The sequence below is a fragment of the Lygodium microphyllum genome, chromosome 23 (assembly GCF_053477565.2).
Source record: "Lygodium microphyllum isolate KBCC chromosome 23, Lygodium_microphyllum_v1.1.10, whole genome shotgun sequence".
NCBI classification, from domain to species: domain Eukaryota; kingdom Viridiplantae; phylum Streptophyta; class Polypodiopsida; order Schizaeales; family Lygodiaceae; genus Lygodium; species Lygodium microphyllum.
In genome coordinates this window covers 33,526,339-33,554,306 of record NC_141157.1, presented here as the reverse complement: position 1 = coordinate 33,554,306, position 27,968 = coordinate 33,526,339, and the positions used below count along the sequence as shown (strand labels likewise).

General features: G+C 41.7%; 1 protein-coding gene across 2 annotated transcripts in view; it reads right to left on the bottom strand.

The window, feature by feature from the left end:
- The window catches only part of PHT4;5 (phosphate transporter 4;5), a 191,989-nt gene that overhangs the window by 732 nt on the left and 163,289 nt on the right, over window positions 1–27,968 (bottom strand). The window contains exons 12-13 of one of the 2 annotated variants that reach the window (XM_087664168.1): window positions 212–353; window positions 55–107 (exon numbers count right to left, since the gene is read on the bottom strand). In XM_087664168.1, coding sequence (XP_087520294.1) covers window positions 55–107; window positions 212–353 — 195 coding nt within the window. The remainder of the gene's footprint in view (window positions 1–54; window positions 108–211; window positions 354–27,968) is intronic. The other variant, XM_087664169.1, reaches the window with a different exon arrangement.

Sequence of the window (27,968 nt, the reverse complement as noted above, 5' to 3'; positions counted from 1 at the left end):
TCAAAAAACTACTTCTTACTGCCAGATGATGAAGCTCTAGTCCAGATGACTAACCAGAAGTATGCTTGCATATTTTGGTGAAATATCCTGATGTGTACAGTACAGGCCTGTGATATGGAAAATAAAAATTGAGAAAAATCAATCAGAGCCTAGAGTTACCATCTAGCATAATATATCTTTCATCCTTGCACTAATAGAGTTTGCTGCATACCCCCCAGAGCAAAACTTGAAAGAGCTAGACCAGAGGTGATAATGGTTACTATAGTCCAATGTGAGAGCCCAATGTCGATGGAAGCTAATGTTACACATGCTGCTGGTGAAAGAAATGCAATAGTCTGACAAAGCTTACGGACCTGTGAGCATCATACAAAGGGGTACAGAAATCAGTTATACTACTAAATTTGGATGAGATATAAAATCATACCATGGTGATCCCACCCAGCACATGTTGGATTAATAACAGACTTTGATACCAGGCACACAGGACATGAATCAGTTTATAGACTTGGTTACAACTTCTAACTAAAAAAGATTCTACTTGGGAGGAGTTGGGACTTCATTAAGTTTGGCTTGGTTCCCAAAAGTATGAAACCATACCATAGCCAAGTGATGTTGGTAAAATAAAAGACTATCAGGTTGTGCATACAGGTTCTGTAGTGCTGGCAATTGTGAAATTTCCATCCAATTATATGGCAACATAACCTTTAGTGATAGTATATTCAGGCTGATGTGTCCAACTATGATGATGGGAGACAGAAATAGACCTTGCATTACTTACTTTTCCATGAAACATCCCTTTTGGTTTGTGTCCCTTCTACTCGCAAAGGTATGGGGCTTTTCCTTCTGGTGTCCTTAATCTAAGGATGTGTTAAGTATACCCCTAGGCATTGCTATCGTCCACATATCTGTATGTGTCTAGAAATGCAGAAAGACAGGTCGTGTCAAAGCATGGTGGGGGTAGGACAAGAAAGGCCATGTGGACAGATTGCAGACAACTGATATGCCTAGAAAGGGATAAAGTCAAAGGTATTCATCTAAGCATGCTGGACACGCTCAGTGTAACTGACCTACCCACCTTAGGAGAAGGCTGGGTTGAAGATCTTATGCAGGTTCTCTAAGCACTGTGGTGACATATGATAATCGTAATTGCTGAAAATGAAGGTAGAGCAAGGCCGGAAGGGAGTGTTGGATCAGGTTGTAAACGAAAGCAGTGTTGGATCAGGTTCCAACACAAAGTTTATTTCATGACTTGGTGGTCACTTCAGGCTGCTTCTTTTACTTACCACTGAAATTTGTCACTCCCAAAGAAGCTCAGTTATTATAGGAGCTGTTTACATATGTGGAGGTAGAAACTTTGGCTACCTTGGATACATGGAAATCCCTAGGATGGAACCATGAAATTGGTCTTTAGATGTACTTAAGGCCAGTGGCAAGAACTGTAAATCAGCAAATAAATACCTCACAAATAGTGGAGCTAGAGTGCCTCTGCACTAAAAAGATGACACCTGGCACCCCTTCTGGTATTTCTTTAAATTGCTGAAGAGCTCTCAGTTGAAAATACAGAATCTGATGCTCAGCTGGTGTTCTAGACTTGTATTTCCCAATGCCTGTGTGCTCAAATACCAGTTTTAACAATCACAATTAGTGAGTCCAACTAATCGCCCTACAAAACCAGAATATACAGCAGTGAATCAGCCATATTCTGTCTCTGGATCTTCAGTGCATGCTCTTCCAAATAAATCCAGCTTTATCCCCTTGACCTTGTTGATTGCTTCTCTCACAAACAATAGCTTTTTGGCACTACAAAAAGTGAACTGATGACTCTATCAGGCATCAACATGCTTCACCATTCAGCACACAGCACTGCCAGTGTTTGCATGGCCTGAAGACATGGCATGCATGCCCAAATTCGAACTCTTTAAGTAGTGACACTCAAAGATGAAGATGCATCATATATGTGGGTTAGAGTACAAACAAGGAGACCATGCAATGCTGCTATATGCTACTTTTCCCTTGCAAAGTCAGGCTGTGCTTCATGAGATGGGTTACCATTTGATGCACTATATGAGGATATAATGAGATATACCAGCTTGGGAGATGTACTGTTGACAGGGGATTTAATGCTGCTATATGCTACTTTTCCCTTGCAAAGTCAGGCTGTGCTTCATGAGATGGGTTACCATTTGATGCACTATATGAGGATATAATGAGATATACCAGCTTGGGAGATGTACTGTTGACAGGGGATTTTAATGCACAGATAGAGCGACTTTTACATACAGGAGGATGCAGCTGAGGTGGGTCTACATAAGATGGCCCAGGACAAAGAAGTGAGCACCTATGAGACTCACTTGCTAGCTTTGGAAAGCGCACATAGATTAGCCATTTTCAATGGTCTCTCATGTTGGCTAGGATCAGATGCCTTGACATGTTGGAACCACAAGTAGGGGGGGCAAGTACAATAGACTACTTGATAAGGTCACCATTGCTAATACCACTCATTAGGAACTTCAATATTTTGAGAAGACTGATTGGAATACTAATAGATCATGCCATCTTGACCTTTATAATCTCTTGTGGGCACATGAGAGTCACAATACCATATCTGCCCAAACAACCCAGATATCACTTTGTAGAGGAGCCTTCACATATATATAATGTAGAGAGACCATTGATGATGATAATATCATGCATAATTAGGAGTAAGCCCTCCACCCCACACCCTATCGTTAGAGCAGAGTTAGGGTCAGCACCTATGGTTGTGGAGGCACTCTTTAGAGCAGTGACTTTTTACATAGGATATGAGAGCTCCTGCACCACATATCGCAGATTGGCATTGACCTCCTCTAGATAGCTAGTAGAGGTAGGTGAGAGGGAATGCCGGTTCTCACAGATGACAACTTGGATGAGCTTACATGGGCTGAACATTGGCTAGCTCCTGCCCTTTGACTACAGCTTGGGCTGTTCTACACTTCCCCTCAAGTTGATTTGAGCTGAATTCAATCATTAGGGACAATTCTTGAGAGTTGAGATAGGGAGGACTTGGATCCAGCCACCTCCCTCTAGGATTGAAGATGGTAATTTACCGAAGCCACTTCCTACGTCTTTTAGAGGACAGATTTATTATCTGACCACAATATATGGATACACACCTCTCCCATGGTATGCAGGCTTCTATTGGACAGATATGCACCTCCTCCCACCAGCTAAGGACAGAGGGGCAAATGGAAAGATACCCCAACAGAGGTTAGGATATGTTAGCTCTGTGACAGAGAGCCTGAGTCGAAGGACCACTATATAGGCAAATGTATTGTGTGCTATAACATACTCGGGAGGTATCATTGGCACTTCTGTGAGGGCTTCAGACCTCTTTGCTATGTCATGGAGTACGAGGATCAAAGATGTCCAGGGCTTTTCCTCCTAGAGCTCTAGAGGTGCTGCACGACACTACTATGAGCCCAGACTACAATCCCAAGTTTGTTATTTCAAACTCAAAGCTCAAAACTTTTTGAGTCTGATGGATTATATTATATCTCATGTACTATCATTGACCACTTGGTAGACGATTGAGGGGCCCATACTACAGCTAGATCAAAGCCATCATTATGAGGCATAGGAGGCTCACCCCTCAACACGTCATTCAGCAAAGTGGCCCTGGACCACATCATAGTTGGGATCATGTGCTAACCTTGAGATTTAGAGAGGAGCTATTGCATCTATATATCTTGTACATACAATTTCTAGACTTAGAGATCTTTAGATGTTTAAATGTTAGCCTTATACTATGATGTATTTTTTCTTCATGATGAGATGACATTGGACATCGATGTACTTTGGTCTTCAGAGGATGATGTTTCCTTTGTCCAAATTTTCTTCCATGGGCTGGGCATCATAGAAACAGGGAACGGCCGTTCTAGCCTATAGGAACGGTTTAACGCGTTCCAGATCCTTGGAGGGAGTGAAACGGCCAGGGAACGTTCCCTGCCGTTCCCTAGGCCATTCCCTACCGTTCCCTGCCGTTCCCTATTTGGAATGGCCATTCTAGGCCTGTTGACCAAAAATTTACATTTTTCCATGTTTTTTCTTTTTGCTTATATCACACTCCTTCTACTACATGTTCACCTATCTCCATTGCCTAATGTGCACACACTAATCTCTCTCTCTCTCTCTCTCTCTCTCTCTCTCTCTCTCTCTCTCTCATATTCAAAGTGTCAAGACAACCCACAAGCCAATTGGGAGTCCATGCAAAGCTCAAATTTGATGCATTATGAACTCTTGTAAATCACAATCAAATTTCAGCCTATTCTCAATTCCAAGGTAATTATCCATTTATATTGTCTAATTTCAAGGGAAACTAGAATAATTGGGGCAATTCATGAGCAATTTGGAGCTGTGGGGGTAATCGAGTCAATTTTGGAACATTTGGGTCAATTTGGAGCATTGAGGGGTATTGGGGCAATTAGAGGGACATTCTTTGGGGCAACTTGATCATGCAGGGCATATTTGGGGCACTTAAGATATGTGCCGTTCCCCCCCGTTCCCATTCCCCCACCTTGGACGTTCCCCCTGTTCCAGGGGGTCCCGCTCCCGTTCCCGTTCCCCGTTCCAGGTAACTATGCTGGGCATCTATATGCATATGTGAGGCAGGACCATCTTGTTGTACAACAGGCACATCATTTGCATGTCTTGTCACATCTTTCCCTTTAGTACACTCCGCTGTAAAATGGCCTAATTGGCCACAATTGAAGCAATGTCCTACGAAAGCTCCCCAACCAACACTTTGCCAATCCTGGACATGGCAAGCAAAAGAGGCCAATACACAATTGGGCAACCCTCCACTTCCACCCAAACTGGGCAATCTTGCTTTGATAGTTCTATTAAGTCTGCCACTGGCCTCTATGGAGCAACATGCACCAATTTGTAATTATAAAACAATGGTAGCTTGCCTAAAAGTACAACACGATGATGAGGGGATCTGAGCATGACCTCATAAAACCCCTTTGAACCCAAAAAATATCCTTAACACAGTCCTCTTGCACAACACTCATCAACCATGATTGTATAGAAGACATCATAGGAATTCTGGCGGTAAAAAAATAGGATGATCCCTTTTTCATGAAAGGAGGAAAACTAGTGCAGCACCTTCTTTGTATCCACAGTAGTAATAATGAGAGCATCATTCCCATCACATACTCCCTCAGCAATGTGTGGCAAGCTCCAAAATATGCTCCCAATCCAAGTCTTGGGAGTCATCTGACCGGCTGCTTGAGCATAGGACAAAGTCTGACCACAAGGCAATGTTTGTGATTCCCCACAAGGAAATGCATTTGTCCCACTTATAGGGGTGGCCTCAACGTATTTGGAGTCATTTACAATTGGCTCAGCATGTTCAGTGTTAGAATTCACAACCATTTCGTCCTCATCCATACCGGCCCCAAGACATCTGCCACCTCATCAATGAAGGCGGTGTTAAGCTCAGACATCGGGATACAGACATCTGGTCCTCAGTCCCTGTCTGGATTTGCACTTTGCTTGCTGGAAAACGTACCTTTGTGGACCACTTTCCTATCTACAGTCCCTGTCCGAGTCTACACTTTGTTACATAGCCCTGTTGCTGGAAACTGGGCCTCTGTCTGGGCATATGTACCCAGGTTTTTTTAGTGCAGCTCTGCAGGTTGTCTGGATATGCAGGTCATCTGGGCACAGTTTTGTGTGTGCGCAGGTCTGGAAATTTGCTGCCCGAGATCTGTCTGCATGCAGGTCTGCACTTGGTCAGGTCATCTGCTCTCTTCTCTCTTTGTTCTGTCCGCTGGTCAGTCTGCATGCTTCTCTCTGCGCATGTGCCTAAAACCCTACATATAGGATGAGTGCAGGGATACTTGTACATGCATAAAGAGAGAGATTGCTTTGGGAATTTGGGCACATTGCCAAGCAAGGATGCTCTTTAGATGCCTTGTGTGGAATAGGAAGCGAGACTATGTGACAAAAATTGAGATAGAGATATACCAGTTATTTTTGGGACAGGATAGCAAAAGAGCATGGAAAATGTTTTATGAGAGACAGCCACCCATATAGATTACATTGCCTAATACTTGGTTCCATTATGGAAAACAGTTGTATGATGCATCAAGACAAACACCCTTTCAACCTCCACAGGCCCATAGGCCAACACGGTGGTCCTTCACTAGTAAGATGGTTAGAGAGGCTATTTATAGACTAAAGAATGGGAGGGATCAACGTAAGGATGGTCTAGTGGCCACACATTGGCTAGAATATATGGATCGATATTGGAGCATGAGCTTGGTGCATGGGCTGAGATATAGAGCAGGAGAGCATGGGGGCAACTTGGTTTTGGATGTGGATACACCACATTGGATCATATACAATATACTCACACTTGACGCAATCATTGAGGAGGGCCAAGCCCGACACAAGAGGATTTATTGTTGCTGTGTGGATTTTCGTAAAGCATTTGACATGGTACCTCAAGCACGTTTCATGTAGAGATTGCAAGAGATTGGAGTGCTAGAGGGTATGTAGTGAAGCATTTATGCATTATATGAGAGAGTGACAGGCCGTATGCACACGCCTAGAGGGATGTCTAAGAGGATTGGCAGCACCATAGGCGTAAAACAGGGATGCCCACTTTCGCCCACATTATTTGGACTATATACATATGAGGTGTCTGACTACATTGATAAGGGAGGTGGATCTGGAGCTAGCCTAGCTGGAGTATTAATATGTATTATATGCCGATGATATTGTACTCATTTTAGACTCACCAGAGGATTTGCAATGTCACTTGGATGCATTAAACACCTTTTGTAGAGATAAAGATGTCATGGTGAATATTGGAACAAAGTCATGGTATTTAACACTTCCACAGCATGGGTGACCCGATCTATATATCATTTACCTTTGGGGGAGATGTAGTGGAGCATGTAAGAATATGAATACTTAGGAGTCGCTTTCTTTGGCTTGAGATTTTTTACTGAGTGGGGCAACTGAGGCTCGGTTGGCACGAGGCTATGTAGCCCTAGGAGCCCTTGAGAGCTAGTGTGCCTACATATAGTTTCAGAAACCTTGCACCAAACTATGGTTGTTTGACACACTAGTTACACCTAGTCTCCTATGTGGAATTGAGGCTTGGGGTTGCAGCCTATATCATACTTGTCGACTAGAATGGCCTAGAGAGAGGCCACAATGATGGTTGGGACCGCATAGAGAGACCAATGACGATGATGATATCACAAATGATTAGGAGTAAGCACCACACTATGACCACACCACCTATGGCTGTGGAGGCACTCTTTAGAGTAGTGACTTTCTTACATATGGTATCCCATGCCATAGATGCCCCAGATCATGGTTGTCACGTCCGATGACGTCCGATTAGTACAGTCCGATACTAGTACGGTACTAATCGGACTAATAAATCTTGGACTTACATTCGATGAAAGAAAAAATACATATAACATTAAGTCTATGCTTAATGTTTGGACTTACAAATTAAAACATAAACTTAATGTTTGGAGAGAGAGGGAGAGGAAAGGAGGGAGAGTTTTTAAACTTGTTAGTTTAAAACTTTAATCTTTAATTTTTTCTCTTGAGTCTTTGTGAGAAAGAAAGAAAAGATAGAGAGAAAGAAATGAAAGAAAGAAAAGAATAGAGAGAAAGAAAAAAAGAATAGAGAAGATTCAAGAAAGAAAAGAAGAAAAAGAAGGTGAGAAAGAAAAGAAGAAAAGAAACGTAAGAAAGAAAGCTAAGAAAGAAGAAAAGAAAGGTAAGAAAAATAAGAAAAACGGTAAAAAAAGTGACTGTTTACAACTTTATTGGCTGCAAGGCCCAGGCATATGGGAGTCAGGACTTGCGTGTGGCGTAACGGTCACGGCGGGTCATAGTCAGCGGACGGCGGGTCACAGGGAACTGGACGGGTCACGGCGGGGCGTAGTTGGAGGGGTCCGGACGGGACCGGACGCAGCAGACGGGACAGGACGGGTCAGACGGGTTGACCCGTCTGTCAGACATGGACAACCTTGCCTCAGATTAGCACAAAATTTCTCCAAACAATTAATAGAGATGGTGGGAAGGAATGTTGGTACTCACACATGGCAACTTGGATAGGCTTACATGGATTGGACATCAATTGGCTTCCACCCTTTGATTCGGTGGGAAGGAATTTAGCCATTAGAGCTGATGTCCTAAGAGTTGAGATAGAGAGGACTTGGATTCGGCCGCCTCTCCCTCTAGGATCAAAGATGGAGTTTTATCAAAGCTACTTCCTACATCTCTTTGAGGATGGATTTATTGTTTGACAACAATATATGGATAGCACCTCTCCCATTGTATGTGGGCTACAATTGGACATATGTGCACCTCCTCCCATCAGCTGAGGATAAAAACAAGTAGATGGACACATATTCTAGCAAAAGAAAGGATATGCTAACTTTGTGATAGAGAGCTTGAGATAGAGGAACACCACATATGTAGATGTATAGTGTACTATGACATATGAGAAAGATATCATTGCCTCTTCCGTGAGGGCTGTGGACCCCTTTACCATGTCATGGAATACGAGGACTAGAGATGTCTAGGGATTTTTCTCTTAGAGCTTCAAAGGCGCCACAAATCATTGATATGAGATAGGAGACTAGTCTGCTTTGAGGGACCCAGACAGATAGCACTGACGGATTTCTTCGGTAGACCAGACACCATAGGCACTACTAGCTTAGCAGACACACATTCATCCTGCTAGACTTGACCTACCCCATGTTGCGGAGTCACACTAGATAGGGCCATTGCACTCTGCCTCTAACATCCAAAATCTATAGATCTCAATGTCTAAAATGTTGGGTATTTCACTTATGCCTTACTTACGCCTATGCTCACATAGGAGTGTCAGTGATCAGTAGGACACTGAGGCACTTTTTACTCTAGGTACGAGATGTTTTTTCCCCAGACCTATTGTCTTATTTCGTATGAGCTTATGTCACACACTTACGGGCACTTATCGTGTTCGGGTGTGAACACCCCCTACAACCCTAAGGTTTAAGGGTTGTACCTTGTACTTTCAGTCGACACTCTTTCAATCTATTGCATTGGGTGTCGTGCTTTACTCTCACACTGTCTACTACACTCTGTGTTGAGCTTCGATCCTCTCTCAATCTCACATTTGGTATCAGAGCATTGGCTCTGTTCGGCTCAACTCAGTTTCTGCTCAGGTTCAGCTTTGCTCCCAGCACTTGCAGAGTGCCACCCTTTGGTGCTTGTTCTGCAATCTCCCAGCCAACACCAGTCAGCAAAGGAGTCCGTCAACCAGGTCGTCCTACACCCGCCAGGCCACTACTCACATTGCCCGCTTAGACTGCTTGCACCAGACAGCTTGCCACTAGTCTGGCTGCGATGCCCTGTCCAATGCCCGCTAGTGACTTTGCGCAGCAGCCTGCCACCTCGTTTGGGAGCGCCACCCGTCGTCTGTGACTCTTGCCCTGCGCCGTTTTGACCTTGCGTCTACAGCCCGAGCATTGCCGCCTGCGCTTGCAGTGTTACCTAAAGCGCCGCCTGTTCGCCTTGAGCCCATCCGTCAGGATTCAGAACCCCGTCAGCAGCGTCGCCTGTGCCTGGACCTGTGCCACTCGTCTCTGCCTGTGACTGATCAACCTGCACCTTCCCTGCACCACACCCGCTAGCGATGTTAGCCGGTGTCCTGCTCCTGTCTGCCTGTGCAGCGTTGTTAGAGCCGCCTAAACTTGTCACCTGCCCTCCGTCACTCCTTAGCAGCGCCTGACCATGCGGTGAGCTGTACACGAGGCCAGTAAAGCATATCTCTGCATTTGCGCCTATCTTTGCATCAACTGCCTCCAGCTCGACATTTCAAAGGTACAGCAGTTTGAATACGTGTCAAGAGACACGGTTGATGCAAATTTCTGGGCAAATTTATCATAAATTTTGGGGCTTTTGACTTTTTTGAGGTCATTGACTGAGTATTGCAGCCTTAGTCAGTGATAGACTGTTTTGGACAGATTTGGGGAAAGAAATTTTAGGGACTTTGCTCATACAGTATTTTTGAAAATTGAATGCACCTTGGACTACATGCATTACAGACAGTTTTGACAGAGTGCACTTGAGTGTACTAATCGCAGCAAGTTATTACTGTAATTTCTAGAGATTTTGAGATTTCTAGTTTGGTCCAACTCTGACATTGCTCTTTTGCTTCTTTTGATAATTGATTATCATGGCAAATCAGGGAGGAGATGTCTTTACCTATGTATCCAAGGAAGACAGATTGGATTTTAACAACTACTCACTTTGGTTCTTCATGATGAAGACTCTGCTTGTGGTGAAAATTTTTTGGAATTATGTTAGTGGAGAAGAAGTTAGGCCCGGAGTTGTGGCTCCAGCTACACCTCCTCTAGGTGGACGTGGACAATGGGCACCTCAGCCTGTTCCACTTCAGCCACTTCCCCAAAGATCACAACTCAAAAAGCATGGGATACATGGGATACACATGCTTTGTCGCTAATTACATTGGCAGTTCCACGGTCCACCATCCCTCACATTCGTTCAACAACTTCTTCACGAGAACCTTGGCTAACTTTGGAGCAGATGTTTGCAGATAAGAATGAGACTCGCATCTCTTTCTTAAAGAAAGAGCTAGAGACATTGAAGATAGATGAGGGTAATTCTATTCAGGATGACTTGAACAAAATTCAGGACTTGCATGAACAACTTATGAATGTTGATGAGTACTATTCAGATGCACAGATGATATCTACTACATTGAACTCATTACCTCCTTCATACTTGGCTTTTCATACAGCCTTAAACCTCACCATGAGGATTGCTGCACAACCGATCACTTTTCTTCAATTAGTCAGTTTGCTTCTAGAAGAGGAGCAAACAAGAAGAAATAGTGGTGTGGATGTCATAGCCTTTGAGCACGCTTTTATGGCTAGATAGAAGGGCAAAGGCAGCCAAGTAAAGAATGCTCCGCAGAGCTTTGGGACTTCTGGCACTTCACAGGGAAGTAAAAAACAAGGGGGCACACAAGTCAAAAAGGGCAAATGCCATTATTGCAAGAAGCCAGGCCACTACATCACTGAGTGTAGAAAGTGCATCACCAAGGAGAAGGAGGAGTCAAGAATGTCTGTTTCTGATACTCCTTCCACTGCTACTGAGTCCGTGTCCCTTGTTGCAGACAGGAACTATTGCTTTTACACATGCAGTTATGACACTTCTTGGGCTGATTGAGCATTTAGCTCTATTGAGGATGCAGGCACTTGGTTTTTTGATAGTGGTGCTTCTAGGCATATTACATCTTGCAGAGATTTATTTGCTTCTACTGGTACAACTCCAATTGGCAAGTCTGTACAGTGTGCCAACAATGCATCATACCTTGTTAGAGGTATTGGGGAGATTGTGCTCACAACCATTGATGGCTCTATTCTTTGCCTACAGGATGCTTTGTTTGTGCCAGGCATAAAGAAGAATCTGCTTTCTATTTCTTCTTTGGCACGTTGTGGATTGCAGGTTACATTTGATGATGACAGATGCATGGTGAGAGACAAAGAACACATGACTTTGGTCTTGACTGACACTTTATGTCATGGGTTATACGAGTTGGATGCTCTTTCAGTTGATCAGTAAGCGTACTTGGCATCTGCTCTTACTCCTACCATGATACATGCAAAGTTATGGCATGCTCGGATGGGGCATGTGAACTTTGGTCGCTTGATGCTCTTACAACGTACATAGATGCTAGATGGATTACCTCTTTTGGAGAGACCTCCTGAGCACTTGTGCGAAGGATGCATGTTGGGGAAAATGCATTGGTTTTCGTTTCCCCGTGATGTTGCTTTTAGAGCCACAATAAGGTTGTAGTTAGTGCATTTAGATGTCTGTGGGCCTATGCACACAAAGTCATTGGGAGGATGTTACTATTTTGAGACTTTTATTGATGACTTTACACGATTCTGCTGGGTCTACTCTTTGGTGAAAAAGTCAGAAGTGTATGATGCATTCTTGGCTTTTGTTCCACTTGTTGAGAACCAATCTGGTTGTAAAATTAAGACTTTCCGTTCGGACCGAGGGGGGGAATACATGTCCTCTATGCTGAATTCTTTTTTGAAGTAGAAGGGCATTATCCATCAGTTCACTACTGCTTACACTCCACAGTAGAATGGGGTTGCAGAGAGGAAGAATCGGTCAGTCATGGAGATGGCCAGATGTAAGCAAAGAGCTTGCCATACAGTTTTTGGATGGAAGCCGTCATGTATGCTTGCCATGTTTTGAATAGATACCCCACCAAAGCATTAAAGAAAATTACACTTTTTGAGGCTTGGAACAGCCGGAGACCTTCTGTTGGACACTTTCCTACCTTTGGGTGTCTTGAATATGCACATATTCCACAGGTACTTAGAAAAAAGTTGGATAATAAGGCTGTCAAATGCATTTTTGTGGGATATAGTAGTGAAAGTAAAGGCTAGACTATATGATCCTGTCTCTAAAAAGGTGTTTGTGAGATATAGTAGTGAAAGCAAAGGCTACAGACTATATGATCCTGTCTCTAAAAAGGTGTTTGTCAGTAGGACTGTACTATTTGATGAAAAATCAGAATTGTCCCTTGCTAGTTTAGACACATATCAGGCTACTTGTGATGTATTTGAAGGGCTGCTGCCCATTACATTGGGTGATTCAGCTAGAGTTTCAGCAAGTGAACTCAATGTTCAGCCAGCTGCTCCATTGGAAAATGTAGAAATGCCATTGGCTGATCTGAATATTCAGCAAAGTGCTGAAACTGAAATTCAGCAAAGTGCTGAAACTGAAATTCAGTAAGAGCTTATGCACAAGCAGGAGGCAAAACAAATACATAGATGGTATTTACAAACTATGAAAGATAGTCATCTGGATGCACCCATGGCTGGTCATACTAGAAGGCAAGCTCGTATGCATGATATTGCACATACCATGGAGTTTGTTATGGCAGCAAGCACACTTGATGATGAGGAGCTTGAATGTTTTGAGGATGCACAACAGAGTGTGCATTGGATGACAACAATGCAAGCTGAATTGGATTTTATCACTAAGAATAAAACATGGGATTTAGTGTCTTTGCCCTTTGGGAAGAAAGCCATTGGAACAAAATTGGTCTACAAGCTGAAATGGAATGCAGATGGATCCATTGACAAATATAAAGGCTACGCACAAAAGAAATGCATTGACTATAAGGAGACATTTGTTCCTACATCCAGAATGACGACCATCAGGTCTATGGTTGCTTTGGCTGCCCATTATGGATGGACTGTGCATTAGTTCGATATTAAAATTGTATTTTTACATGGGGAACTTCATGAGGAAGTATATGTACAGCAGCCCATTGGTTTTGCAGTTGAGGGATCGGAACACTTGGTTTGCAAGCTGAAAAAAGCTTTATATGGTTTGAAACAAGCTCCTAGAGCTTGGTATGCAAAGATAGATGCTTTCTTGCTTAGCCAAGGGTTCATAAACAGCTCATTTGAGTCTACCCTTTACGTATATAAAGAGGAGGGATCCATGGTGATTATTTGTCTATATGTTGATGATCTCTTGCTTACAGGGACACATGCTGATCAGATTTCAGCATTCAAACAAAATTTGTAGCAAAATTTTGACATGTCAGACTTGGGGTCTTTGCATTGTTACTTGGGCATTTAGTTCATACATGATGCTATAGGTATTGGTTTATCATAGTCAAGATACATTGGTAAACTTCTTGAGAAGTTTGGCTTATAGGATTGCAAGCCAGTTTGTACACCAATAGAACCTGGACTAAAGCTGTCATTACATGATGAGTGATTTGTTTGATATACACACATATGCTCCAGCAGTTGGATGTCTTATTTATCTATGCAACACTAGGCCGGACATACAGTTTGCAGTTTCAGCCCTGAGCAGATATATGCATCAGCCACGCATGTCACATTGGCATGCTGTTAAGCATGCCTTTCGTTACTTGCAGGATACTAGAACTCTTGGATTGCTTTATGCCAAGGGGAAACCATTGCAGTTACATGTGTACAGTGATTCTGATTGGGTTGGTGATTATGATTCACATCACTCCACTAGTAGCAATTGTTTCTTTCTTGGCTCATCTTGTATATCTTGGCTTAGCAATAAACAATCCATTGTTGCCACATCATCATGTGAAACTGAATACAAGGCAGCTTTCACTACCACAGTTGAATGCGTATGGATTAGATGCTTGCTAGCTGATTTGGATGTATCTGTTATGGAGCCTACTCCTTTGTTCATTGACACTCAGAGTGCCATTGCAGTGGCACGGAATCCAATGTTTCATACATGCACAAAACACATACATTATCACTTTGTCAAAGAGAGGCTACATGTAGGTGATATCAACCTTGTCTATTGTCCTACCACCAGTGATGTCGCAGACATCTTCACTAAAGCTCTTCCTTGTGATAAATTTGAAGCATTTTGCAATGCTTTAAATTTGATCTCCTTTGGTGGCGGATGATCCTTGTACTCTTGATCAATCTTCACTCCAAGGGGGTTTGTTGGGTATTTCACTTACGCCTCACTTACGCCTATGCTCACATAGTAGTGTCGGTAATTAGTAGGACACTGGGGCACTTTTTACTCTCAGTACGAGAGGTTTTTTTCCCTAGACTTATTGTCTTATTTCGTATGTGCTTATGTCACACACTTACGGGCACTTATCGTGTTTGGGTGTGAACACCCCCTACAACCCTAAGGTTTAAGGATTGTACCTTGTACTTTCAGTCGACACTCTTTCAATCTATTGCATTGGGTGTCGTGCTTTACTCTCACACTGTCTACCGCATTCTGTGCTGAGCTTTGATCCTCTCTCAATCTCACATAAAAGTGTATGTACAAAATATCTATCTATAATAGCTCCTCTCTATATCTCGAGGCCAATACATGATCCCTACTATAATGTGGTCCAAAGTCGCTCTGCTAATGTGTGGAAGGATGTCTCCTATGTCTCACAATGATGGCTATAATTTGACTATGGTGTGGATCCCTTGTTGACCTCACTTTTCATGATGAGATGACACTAGATATAGATGTAGTTTGACTTTGTCTCAAAGGCCACATTGGCTTTTGTAGACGTTAATATATCTTTCTTTCTCTAAGCAAGAAGAGAGATTGCTTTGAGCACTTCAATACATCGCCAAGCAAGGACACTCTTTAGATGCTTGGTGAGGAAAAACAAGCAAGACTATGTGCCAAAAATCAAGACAGATATATACTAGCTATTTTGGAATAGCATAGCAAAATAGCAAAATTGCGATACAAGTGTTTCCCATAATGGATCATATGCTCACAATTGGGGTAATCATTGAGGAGGGCTGAGCCCGAAACAAGAGGATTTATTGTTGCTTTGTGGATTTTCATAAAGCATTTGACACAGTACCTCAAGCACGTTTTGTGTAGAGATTGCAAGAGATTGGACCTATGTAGTGGGACATTTATGCATTATACGAGAGAGTGACAGGCCGTATGCACATGCCTAGAGGGATGTGTAAGAGGATTGACAGCACCATAGGCGTAAAACAGGGATGCTCACTTTCGTCCACAGTATTTGGACTATACAGAGATGAGGTGTTTGACTACATTGACAGGGGAGGTGGATCTGGAGCTACCCTAGCTGGAGTGTTAATATGTATTAGATGCCGATGATATTGTACTCATTTTAGATTCACCAGAGGATTTGCAATGTCACTTGGATGTATTATACACCTTTTGCAAAGATAGAGATCTCATAGTGAATATTGGGAAAACCAAAGTCATGGTATTAAACACTTCCGCAGCATGGGTGACCCAATATATATATATATCAGTTTACCTTTGGGGGAGATGTAGTGGAGCATATGAGAGAATATGTATACTTAGGAGTCGCTTTCTTTAGTCTGAGATTTTCATTGAGGGGGGGAGCTAAGGCCTGGTTGGCGTGATGCTACGCAACCCTCGGGACCCTTAAGAGCTAGTGTGCCCACATACAAATTCAGGAATCTTGCACCAAACTATGGTTGTTTGACACACCTACTCTCTTGTATGGAATTGAGGTTTGGGGTTGCAATCTATATCATAGACCGTTGAGCCCACTCATTGACCATACTGGACCAGAGAAAGAGCACTATGATGGTTGGGACTGCATAGAGAGGCCATTGGCGATGATGATATCACATATGATCAAGAGTAAGCCCTCCACCCCACCCCCTATCACTAGAGTAGAGTTAGGTGCAGCACCTATGGTTGTCGAGGCACTCTTTAGAGTAGCGACTTTCTTACAAAGTTAGGTGCAGCACCTATGGTTGTCGAGGCACTCTTTAGAGTAGTGACTTTCTTACATAGGATACGGGAACTCCCATGCCACAGATACCCCAGATTAGCACTGACTTTCTCTAGACAGCTAGCAGAGATGGGTGAGAAGGAATGTTGGTATTCAGAGATGGTAACTTGGATGGGCTTACATGGATTGGACATCAACCAGCTCCTGCTCTTTGACTATAGCTTAGATTGTTCTACACTCCCCCTCAGCTGATCTAAGTTGAATTTAGTCATCAGAGCCAATGTCCTAAGAGTTGAGAAAGAGAGGACTTGGATATGGCCACCTCTCCCTCTAGGATCAAAGATGGAATGTTAACGGAGCCACTTCCTACGTCTCTCTGAGGATGGATTTATTGTCCAACCACAGTATATGGATACGCACCTCTCCCATAGTATGCAAGCTGTTATTGGACACGTGTGCACTCTTCCCATTAGTTGAGGATAGAGATAGGTAGATGGGGAGATATTGCAGTAGAAGATATGATATGCTGCATCTATGATAGAGAGCCTGAGATAGAGGAACACTACATATGTAGATGTACAACGTACTATGATATATGAGGAAGATACGAGGAATAGGAGGACCAAAGATGTCTAGGGATTTTCCTTTTGGAGCTCCTGAGGCACTGCACAATACTGATACGAGACATGAGACCAGTTTGCCCAGAGGGACCCAGATAGGGAGCAATGATGGAATTCTTCCATAGACTAGACACCATAGGCTTTCTAGCTCAACCGACAAAAATTCATCCTGCCATACTGGACCTACCCCATATTGTGGAGTTACACTAGACATAGCCATTGCACTTTGCTGAGCACGACGACCTTGACCACCCGGTTGATGATGGAGAGGTCCACACCATAGTCAGATTAGAGCCATCATTGTGAGACATAGGAGACTCACCCTTTGACACATTAGTAAAGCGACCCTGGACCACATCGTAGCTGGGATCATGTGCTGACCTCAAGATATAGAGAGGAGTTATTATAGCTAGATATTCTATACACACAGTTTTAGACATTGAGATCTTTAGACTTTGGATGTTAGACTATACTAGGATGTATTTTTCTTTCACTTTTCATGATGAAAAGACATAGGACATAGATGTACCTTGATTTTGTCTCATAGGTTACATTGGCCTTTTGCAAACGTTAATCTCTCTCTCTCTCTCTCTCTCTCACACACACACACACACACACACATATCTTGGAAGTCTATTCATGGATCCTAGCAGGGTGTAGTAATTTGAGGCCACTTATCAAACCTCCTTAGTGCCTTGAGCTAAGGATTTGCCTGCTATCTTGAGTGCCCGGATTTTCTGCTTAGATGCTTTCAGCAGTTCTTCCTAGTATCTAATGCATGCAGCAGCAAAAGCTAGCCCTGCATACTGTATCGGGATCCATAATGTAGGAAGATGTCTAGTACAAGGCTTGCAAACAGAGCAGTTTGGTGGTCTATAATGCCAAACCATATACGAGTCATAAGATGGCAGAAGGTGCCTATAACCCACATGTTAAGAAAGGCCTCTTGTTTCCTGTTCATATGCTCAAAGTCACCTTGTTATCTTTTATTAGCATCTAAGGATGTAAATAATCTAAATTTAAGAGATTGCTGAACTGCCTGACACAGCTGGCTGAGCAGGTGCTGCCATTGCCACCTCTTATCTGTTTGCTCCCCTGTCAACTGGCTGAGCAGGCGCTGCCACTGCCACCTCTTATCTGTTTGCTCCCCTGTCAACTGGATCCCCTTGCCTTCCGCCCAGGTTTGGTGCAGCCTGCCATCACTTGGCTGTCACATCAGCTGCCAACTGGCTTGGTCTGCTTTTTGTCCAGGTTTGGTGCAGCCTGCCATCACTTGATTGTCATACCAGCTTGACCTCTTCTGCCTCCCTCCCAGCCTGTAGTCCACTAGCTTCCCTTCCCTTGTTGTAGCTTGTCAGAGCTTGGCTGCTCTTGTGCTAGCCTAGAATCAATTCTGCCTCCCTCCCAACCTCTGCCTACCCTTGCGCTAGCCTGCTCTAGTTTCCTCCCACTGCCTGTTTCTCCCAGCCTTCTTGGTGCCATGTTGCTCATGCACTCTCCAGTGTACACCAACTGCCTATTGTCTTCCTAGATCAGCTCACACTTCCTCATTCCTTTGTTCTGAGCTTCCCCTCCAAGATTTGGATAGAGATTGTCCACTCCCTTTGCAGGAGATGGGAGAGGCTATACAGCTACTCAAACAGGCCATTATCAAACTGGAGTTAGATGATAGTTACATCCACCATGTGGATAACTATGTGACCTCACATGATACATGGAAGAGATTGGACACCTTGTTTGGTGCACAGTCCAAGTCATCAAAGTATGGTGTCTTGATTGAATTTTTTAGGCTTGACATGAAGTCCAGCACACCACTTGCCACACATCTAAATTACATGGAAAGACTTCTAACCTAGCTTGCAGGAATCAACATAAAAAATGGAAGAAGATGTTTGTATTGGTGTTCTACTTGAAAGTTTGCCTCCTCAATATAATAATGTATCAACAATCTTAATCAATATGCCAAACCCTAAGCTTGTTGATATCCAGGCATCATTGTTAGAGGAGGAAAAGAAGCTAAAAATTAAGAACCAAGCACCTCTAGAGATGAACAAGTGTTATATGTTGGCAACAGGTTCAAAGGCAAGAAGGATCATATTTTCTGTGATTTTTGCAAAAGGACCGGACACACCGAGAAGTTCTGCCACGCCAAAAAGAGGTCCCAGAGGGCCTATCTTGCTACAGTGAAAGAAGAAGAAGACCATGGAGCAAAAGAAGAAGAAGAAGAAGAAGAAGACGACGACGACGACCACTAGGAGAAGGACAACCCTCATCAGTCCTTCTATGCTTACTCTGATAGATTGTTTTAGCCTTGTAATGTCTAAAACCCAAATGTCTTTATCATAAGATTGTAAACTTCTCATGTAACCTTGTACTACAGCCTCTATACACTTTGTGAGGCCCCTGTTACAGCCTCTGGATGCCCACCATGTTTGTGGTACCCACACTTAGTTTCTTCTGCGACAGTCTCTGGTGTTTTGCCATGTTTATAGTGTGCCCATACTTTGTAGGTGTTGCTTTCACTAAAGCCTCTACACATTTTGTACTTCTGGTTGTGATTGAGAAGGGGTGTTGAGATTTGCAATCATACCTATCATAGCCTCTTTGTATGAGGCAGTCCTGGGCTAAGGACATGTAGGTAACTGAATCCCATAGGCATAGAGAAGAAAGGTTGCACCTCCCTAGCTCTATATATCATTGTACTTGCTTGTCATTTTCATATGAGATGAGTGCAATGTCATTGTCAGTTTGTTCTTTAGTATAGTGTACTTGTTGCATGTTCTCTGTTCTTGAGTCAAGTCTCTTGGTATTTGTCATGTCAGTGTCTATATGAATCTAGTCTATCTATGAGCCACCATAGCTGCCATAGTCCACCCTTGAAACTATGTAGAAGCAATTTTGATACCAAAAACTAATACTGTCCATTGGTAATGTCCTTGAGGGACACAAAAACTTGTTTTATAACGGTCTTCACATTTCAAAGGGAGTTTCCAAAATCGCCATTTAAGGTCAAACTTACTGAAGATATTGGCTTTTTTAAGCTTTTTTATCAACAAATCCTTAAATGGGATAGGGTGACCATGGCCTATAAGATATTTGTTTAGTGGTTTATAGTTAATCACGATTCTTTTCTTTCTCCTTTTTTGTTCAGAGTGTTTATTTACATAAAAGGCTTGGCATGTCCATGAGGAAGTAGTAGGTTCAATCAAACCTTTATCAAGAAGAGTTTGGATCTCTTCTTTGCATAGAAGTAAGTCTTCTTCCTTCACGCCAAAATGAATAGCTTTAGTAGGTATGACATTAGGGTATAAAGGAAGAGAAACAACATATGAAACCCTTTTTTTCTTGTACACTAGAGGGTCTTCATGCATAAAAGATTTGAGATGATCTGTAATCTTTTGATTTTTTGGGGCATGAGCTTGTAGTTCTCCATCGATCCAATTTTCTCCGGCAAGAGCCTTTTGTTGAGAGGATAATTCTACAATTGAATATATACTGCAACGACCGATTTTGGGTAGCAAGGGCATGTTTGTCTTTTTTCCTTGATAGGAAATAGTAAAGTGATTAGTCCAAAATGTATATCGAACTAGATGTTGCAGAATGTCTGTTCCAATCCATAGATCATAGCGCATCTGTTTCATGAGTTGAATCTCAATTGGAACTTTGATGTGGCCAAGCTGAAGGAAAGCTTGTGTGACATGGATCAGTGTGACCTTTTTGTTATTATAGTTAGACTAGATCTAGTATCTAAAAGAGCAACCATATACAATGAGAATTGTGGCATATTTTTTAATTGGACACATACCATAGGAATAGGACCACCTGTAGTTAGGGCATTTACTTTATGTACCTGGGGATAAGAAATTCTTATTTGATTTATGGCAGGGATTTCTAGGGAAGAGTTATGAAGTTATTGTAGAATAGCAGTTGTTCCTTGTGCCAACTCTTTTTATCCTTTGAGCATTCTCTTGTAGACCTTGCATAGAGAGTGTAACTCTTGTTGCATATGTGTAAATGCTTGTAGCATCTTTGTACCTGTTTGTTGAGTATTGGAGGTTGTAGGAGACAGGGAGTGTAGTAATTGTGTTGCTGTACGGGGATGATGCATTTGATCAAGAGTATAAGGAACAAACATATTAGCTTATCCTTTTGTTTTCAGGGCTTAGGGTACCCGGTTTAGGTAAGTCATATGGATTAGTAAAGATTTCTTGACGTACCTTGTTCTTTTTTTCTTTTCAGAAGAGCTGGTAGTAGTGTTAGAAGTATCAAAATCTGATGTAGATTGTTTCTGTTTGCCCTTGTGTCTTTTGGAAGATTCTCCTCGTGCAGTAGAAGAAGCTCCAAGAAACAATTTGTCTTTGCGTCCTGGAAAATGGACTACATGTGCATTGACTGGCTCAAATGTATTAGGATGAATTTTATAATCCTCAGAAACATATGTATCTGAGTTTGTAGAAACATTTGTCTGTGTAGTACTAGTAGCATCTGTATCAGTTTCTGGGGTATTTGAGTCAGCAGTAAGCCAAGAGGCATCACTATCATTGTCACTTTCGGAAGAAGAGTGACTTCTAGTGTTTGAAGAATAATCTTCGGAAGAAGGTCTGTCTTAATGGTTTGTTCAATAGTCTGAATAATTTGGCCCACAATGTTTGTAAAGTCTCTATTTTCTGTCTTCATTTTTTGCTTACAATAAAAAGGGATAGGCTCAGGAAAAGAACATACCAAATGTTCCTATATACTGTTGTCATGGGTGCCTAAACCTTCATAAAGAAGATCTCTCATATAGATGAGGTATTCTTTATACTACCTTGGGTCACAGAGTTTTGATTTGAAGAAAGCTTCAGGAGCTTCCAAGACATCATCCAGTTTATTTCTGACTAATTCGCCAAGAAGTAGCTCAAAAAATAATTGAACTAGATTGGCATACTGTACAATAGCCAATTTCACTTGCAGATGTATTGAGATCCACCATTGTTTTAGTCCACCAACAAAACCATGTGTCATGGCATTTAAAATATAAATTCTGTTGGTTTGGGGTTTGTCGACTATCTTTTGCACAACATAAACATACATCATGTAAATAAGAAGTTTGATCTCTTCAGAAGATTTTCCATCTATAGACCATAATGGAGATGAACCAACTTTTTCTGGGACACCAATTTTCTTGTAGAAGTTTGTATAGGAAGGTTTAGAATATGATGATGATGCATTAAGGGGTACAGTAGAGGGATTCACAATATTTACTGAAAGAGGAGGTGGTTTACTTACAGTAGTTGCTGTATGTGCATTTAAGAAAGCTTGCAGTATTGTATCTGGAGAAATATTTGCTCTATGAGGATTAATTGGGACAAAATCCTCATCCACGAATCTTCATCAGAAGAGGAAAGTGTGTAGGCAGCTTGTCTTTGAAAAGCAGCTTGATCTCTGTAATACCATGCACGAAGCTCATTTGGAGGGATATGAGGAGGATGTTGTTCAATACTTTCCCCCATCATTTGTGGATCAACACTGGCTTCAATATGGTGTTGAAGGTCTTCCTTATGTTGATCTTCAAGAGCAATACATAAGGGCATCTGATCAATGACCTAATTTTCTTCTCTTTGCCTTTTGATGCGAGAAAGATCATACTCATCAATATAGTCAAAAGCAAGATGATAATCACTTTCAGTCCAATCAGAAAACATGAACTCAAGGTATTCTGACAAAGCTTCAGCAGTATCACCTGGTTCTAAAGGTGTCTGATACAAGCTAGGTTGTGTAGAGGTATTTTCACCTTTGAGGACATCCTGTAAGGAGGGACAATATATATGTTGAATTTCTCTCAAGATCTCATCTGGATCTTCATCACTTGAATCTTCATCACAATGCACTTCATCACAATAAAGATTTATCTCAGGCCCAGAAGAAGTAGAGGGTGCCCTAGAAGTAGATGGAACATTGGAGGGGCCTTATTCTGAAATAACCATTTTGCCTTTGCCTTTAGTAGCAATTGTTGAACAAACATGATGCATATTAAGTGTACCTGATGACCGAGAAGAAAAATATGAACTTCAACCTTTTTGGAGTCGTTTTGTAGAGAAAGCAGCCCAGTCTGGCGTAGAAGATGTTGCAACCAATGAATAAGTTGTAGGTAACTATATAGTAGAAATAGTTGCAGATGTACTGGCAGAAGTGCTTGGTGTTTGGGCTTTAACTAGTTGTTGACATAATACAACAATCTGATCACAAAGTTGTTGCAATGTATCAACCTTCTCAATTAAGCCGGTAAGGGCTAAATTAGTCCAATTAACAGCTTGTAATTCTGTTGTCAAAGTAGCAGCATCTTGGGGCCTTCAAGTATGGGGCAGCTTTATATTTATGATGCTCATACTCAAATTCTTGGATGACATTGATGATAGTAGAAGAGGAAACTTGTTCAATGAGTTTTTTAAAATGTTGACAGATTCCATGTACAACTTGATCATGCTGATAAGGATGTGTATGGAATTTGAGAACATTGGCTCTTTGTGAAGGAGAAACCTTTAGTTGAGGTTGTGGTGGCATCCTAGTCATTACTGTATTCTCTGGAATTGGAAGTTCAGGAGCATTATACTGAGGTAGATGGAGAATCTTGCCTTTTATATTTTGCACTTTGATAATCCTGGGAGGCAAAAGTTCTTTTTTCTTTAAAGAGGAGATATCCATTTGCTAGTCATGGGGTAGCTCAATTTCAGATCAATTTACACATTTAAGAAGAAAGCGTCGTGTGCTTTCATCTGATTTCATTATAATAGTTTGGCCTTTATCTTTAGAGGAGTTAGTTCCTTCAACCACTCTAGGAATAGCAAGGGACATACACTGAAAAACCATTCTATATTGTAAAGCTAAATGTGCAAATGAGGCTTTCATTTGCAGACCCATAGTTCTAATATGTAACATTAGAAGTTCAGCTAAATAGGGATCATCCATAGCTATAACATAATTGGGATGGGGTTCAAAGAAAATGAGACCATTTGACAAAGGGGATACAACAGCTCCAACTATCATATCTTGTAATGTAAGATGACGTGTATCAAGTATAGTAGCCATACATGAAACATTGAGTCCTTGACAGAAAAGAGGAATTATGCCTATGGCAATATAGCCTAAATGTGAATAGGAATAATCTTTCTTATGTTGATGTTTTTGGATTTTAGGTAATACTAAGGCTAGTAAATTAACATGTTGATCCTCTGCTAATGTATTTCCAACAATTAATATTCCTTGGTCTTCTATATACACAGTAGAAGCCTTGAACTTGAATAATTGGTTCTCACCATAAAGATGTGCACCACCTATGTCAGGAGGTATCCACTTGGAACTCCGATGTGCTTCATCAACGATGATCATAGAATTCCCCAAAGACTTCTAGCGCTTTGAGAGAGTCTTGAATGCAGAACTGAACAGATTGCCAACATGCTAAGAGGAAGCCATAAGGATTTACGGGACTTTGAGGGTGAAAATGCTCAAACACGGCACACGGACAGCACAACCACCTTGACTACCTTACAATGAGAAAAACCTCACACGTCACTGACTACCTTGCTTCACTCAAGATGGTATATGTTTCTTGGAGCAAAGACAAATCTTCCCACGATGCAAAGACAAATTTTTTCTTGGAGCTACTTCTACTGCACGAGGAGAATCTTCTAGAAGACACAAGGGCAAATAGAAACAATCTACATCAGATTTTGATACTTCTAACACTACTACCAGCTCTTTTGAAAAGAAAAATAAGGACAAGGTATGTTAAGAAATCTTTACTACTCCATATGACTTACCTAAACCGGGTATCCTAAGGCCTGAAACAAAAGGACAAGCTAATATGTTTGTTCCTTATACTCTTGATCAAATGCATCATCCCCGTACAGCAACACAATTACTACACTCCCTGTCTCCTACAACCTCCAATACTCAACAAGCAGGTACAAAGATACTACAAGCTTTTACCCATATGCAACAAGAGTTACACTCTCTATGCAAGGTCTACAAGAGAATGCTTAGAGAAAAAAAAGAGCTGGCATAGGGAACAACTGCTATTCTACAAGAACTTCATAACTCTTCCCTAGAAATCCTTGCCAAACCTGTAAATCAAATAAGAATTTCTCATCCCTAGGTACAAAAAGTAAATGCCCTAACCACAGGTGGTCCTATTCCTATGGTATGTGTCCAATTAAAAAATATGCTCTTTTAGATACTGGATCTAGTCTAGCTATAGCCCCATTTGGACTATTTCCTCCAAATTGTATTAAAATAACTTCTCCTATTATTGTAGAACTTTCCAATAACAAAAAGGTCACATTGATCCATGTCACACAAGCTTTCCTCTAGCTTGGCCACATCAAAGTTCCAATTGAGATTCAACTCATGAAACAAATGCGCTATGATTTGTTGATTGGAACAGACATTCTACAACATCTAGTTCCATATATATTTTGGGTTGATCACTTTACTATTTCCTATCAAGGAAAAAAGGCAGACATGCCATTGCTACCCAAAATCGGTCGCAGTATATATTCAATTGCAGAATTACCCCCTCAGCAAAAGGCTCTTGCCAGAGAAAATTGGATCAATGGAGAACTACAAGCTCATGCCCTAGAAATTCAAAAGATTACAGATCATCTCAAATCTTTTATGCATGAAGACCCTCTAATGTACAGGGAAAAAAGGGTTTCATATGCTGTTTCTCTTCCTTTACACCCTAATGCCATACCTACTAAAGCTGTTCATTTTGGTATGAAGGAAGAAGACTCACTTCCATGCAAAGAAGAGATCCAAACTCTTCTTGATAAAGGTTTGATTTAACCTAATACTTCCCCATGGGCATGCCAAGCCTTTTATGTAAATAAACACTCTAAACAAAAGAGGGAAAAGAAAAGAAAGGTGATTAACTATAAGCCACTAAACAAATATCTTATAGGCCATGGTCATCCTATCCCATTAAAGGATTTGTTGATAAAAAAGCTTAAAAAAGCCAATATCTTCAATAAGATTGACCTTAAATCAGGATTTTGGCAACTCCCTTCAAAACCTGAAGACTGCTATAAAACAAGTTTTTGTGTCCCTCAAGGACATTACCAATGGACAATATTAGCTTTTGGTATCAAAACTGTTCCTACACAGTTTCAAGGGTGGACTGATTTTGTGTTTGTGAAACTTCTTTTTTGTTTCGTATATATTGATTATATTTTAGTCTTTTCAGAAACCATTAAAGATCATATTAATCATCTTCATCAATTTGCTAATGTAGTGAAAGATGTTGGAATGGTACTATCACCAACAAAGTCAGTAATGTTCCAGACTTTTGTTGCATTTCTAGGTTTAGAAATCTGTAAATTGCAAGATCATGACTTAGACAAAGATTTTATCATTTTCTCCGAAAAGATCAATTCAAATGGAAACCCCTTCACACATTGGCTATACAGAATATTAAGAATCTCCTCAAGCATCTCCCTCCTTTTCGCCTGCCTACTAGTTTACTCCTGACCCTTTACATCGATGCTTCTGATTCCGGGTGGGGTGCATGTCTCTGTGAAGAAGATTCCACTACTACACCCTCAACACTTCAACCATGCCGCTATGCCTTAGGAATCTTCAATAGCACACAACAAAACTATCCATCATATCAACGGGAAATCTTGGCAATGATCAAAGCCATAAAGGCTTTCTGTATTTTTGTGGAATTTGTCCCTTTTACTATTCGCACATATCTTAAACATGTACCTAGCTACCTGAGAAAAAAGGCACCAAATGAAATAGGAAATAAACGCCTGTTAAGGTGGTCCCTTTTTTTTATGCCCTTGATGTTACTTTTCAACATATTCCAGGCATCCAAAACACTATAGTTGACCTTTTGTCATGTCAAACCACCCTGACACATGTAAAATGATTGTACAATATTCCTCCCGCACTAGGACATGCCTTTATTCCAAGAGCACAAGCAATTCAATGCTCCTTGCATCAACATCCACTAAAAAGATGCGCAATTATCATTCCACTCTCATGAGTGATTCCACTATCTTCTCCTATAAATAGCATCCCTTGTAATTCATTTGAAGGTGGAATACGAAATACAAAGCCTTCTAGCTTCAAGCACATATATCTGGTCTCCACTCTTTGCACCTGAAGTATCTATGTGTTTATGCTTTGCACTCTCTCTGTGTTTTATGCTCTGTGTTTGTATACTCTTTTGCTACTTCCGCCGCGCTCTCAATGCACAGGTTCCTTCCCCTCCCCCACCCACTCCTCCGGTGGTTCCCTCATTCCCTCCATCCCTTTCAGAGGAAGATGATCTCATTGATGCGGTTGTGGATTCCCTAGCCCCTCGTGTTTCAGAGAGGGTTTCCCAGGATTGTGAGGAGCTTCTTCATCGGCAGTCTACATCAATGGACTCCATCAACATTGGCATTTCTCTTGCCACCCCAGAATCCATTTCTTCCTTGCCTTCTGCCACATCCAAGATCTAAGAGGGGGTGTTGGCAGCCATGTTTGTCATGCTTTGTCATCTCCTAGATGTGAGCCTCAGTCTGAGCCAAACGAGGACTTTAAGAGCTCTTACCTGTTTGTCACTTGTTTTGATGAAGGAGATAGCTCATTCTAAAGCGCTCAGTTTATTGCCTTTCCGTGCATTTTCTCCTCCAGTCGGAATTTTGTGTGCATTTCCTAAGCAGTTTCTTCATTCGTTAGTCTGCCTTAGTTGTTGGACATTGTCCACCATTTCTAGGATTTTTTCTGAATTTTTCTGGCATTTTACCAGCATTGAATACTGGTTGTCCATATTTTTGGCCCCAAACTGTAGTTGCTCAATTTTTACAGTTTTTGCCTACTTATTTGGCACTTCTCTCACTGGCAAACACATACCTTTCTCATTCCTTGACACATGCACACTTTGACTCCGTCATCTTCCTCTGTCTTTGGTGCTGCCATCATCATCAGCCTGATCTAGTGCCCTCACTGACACTGTGGGCTGCATGAAGGGATTGATTAGTCCTCCTGTATCAGCATTCTTTCCTTGT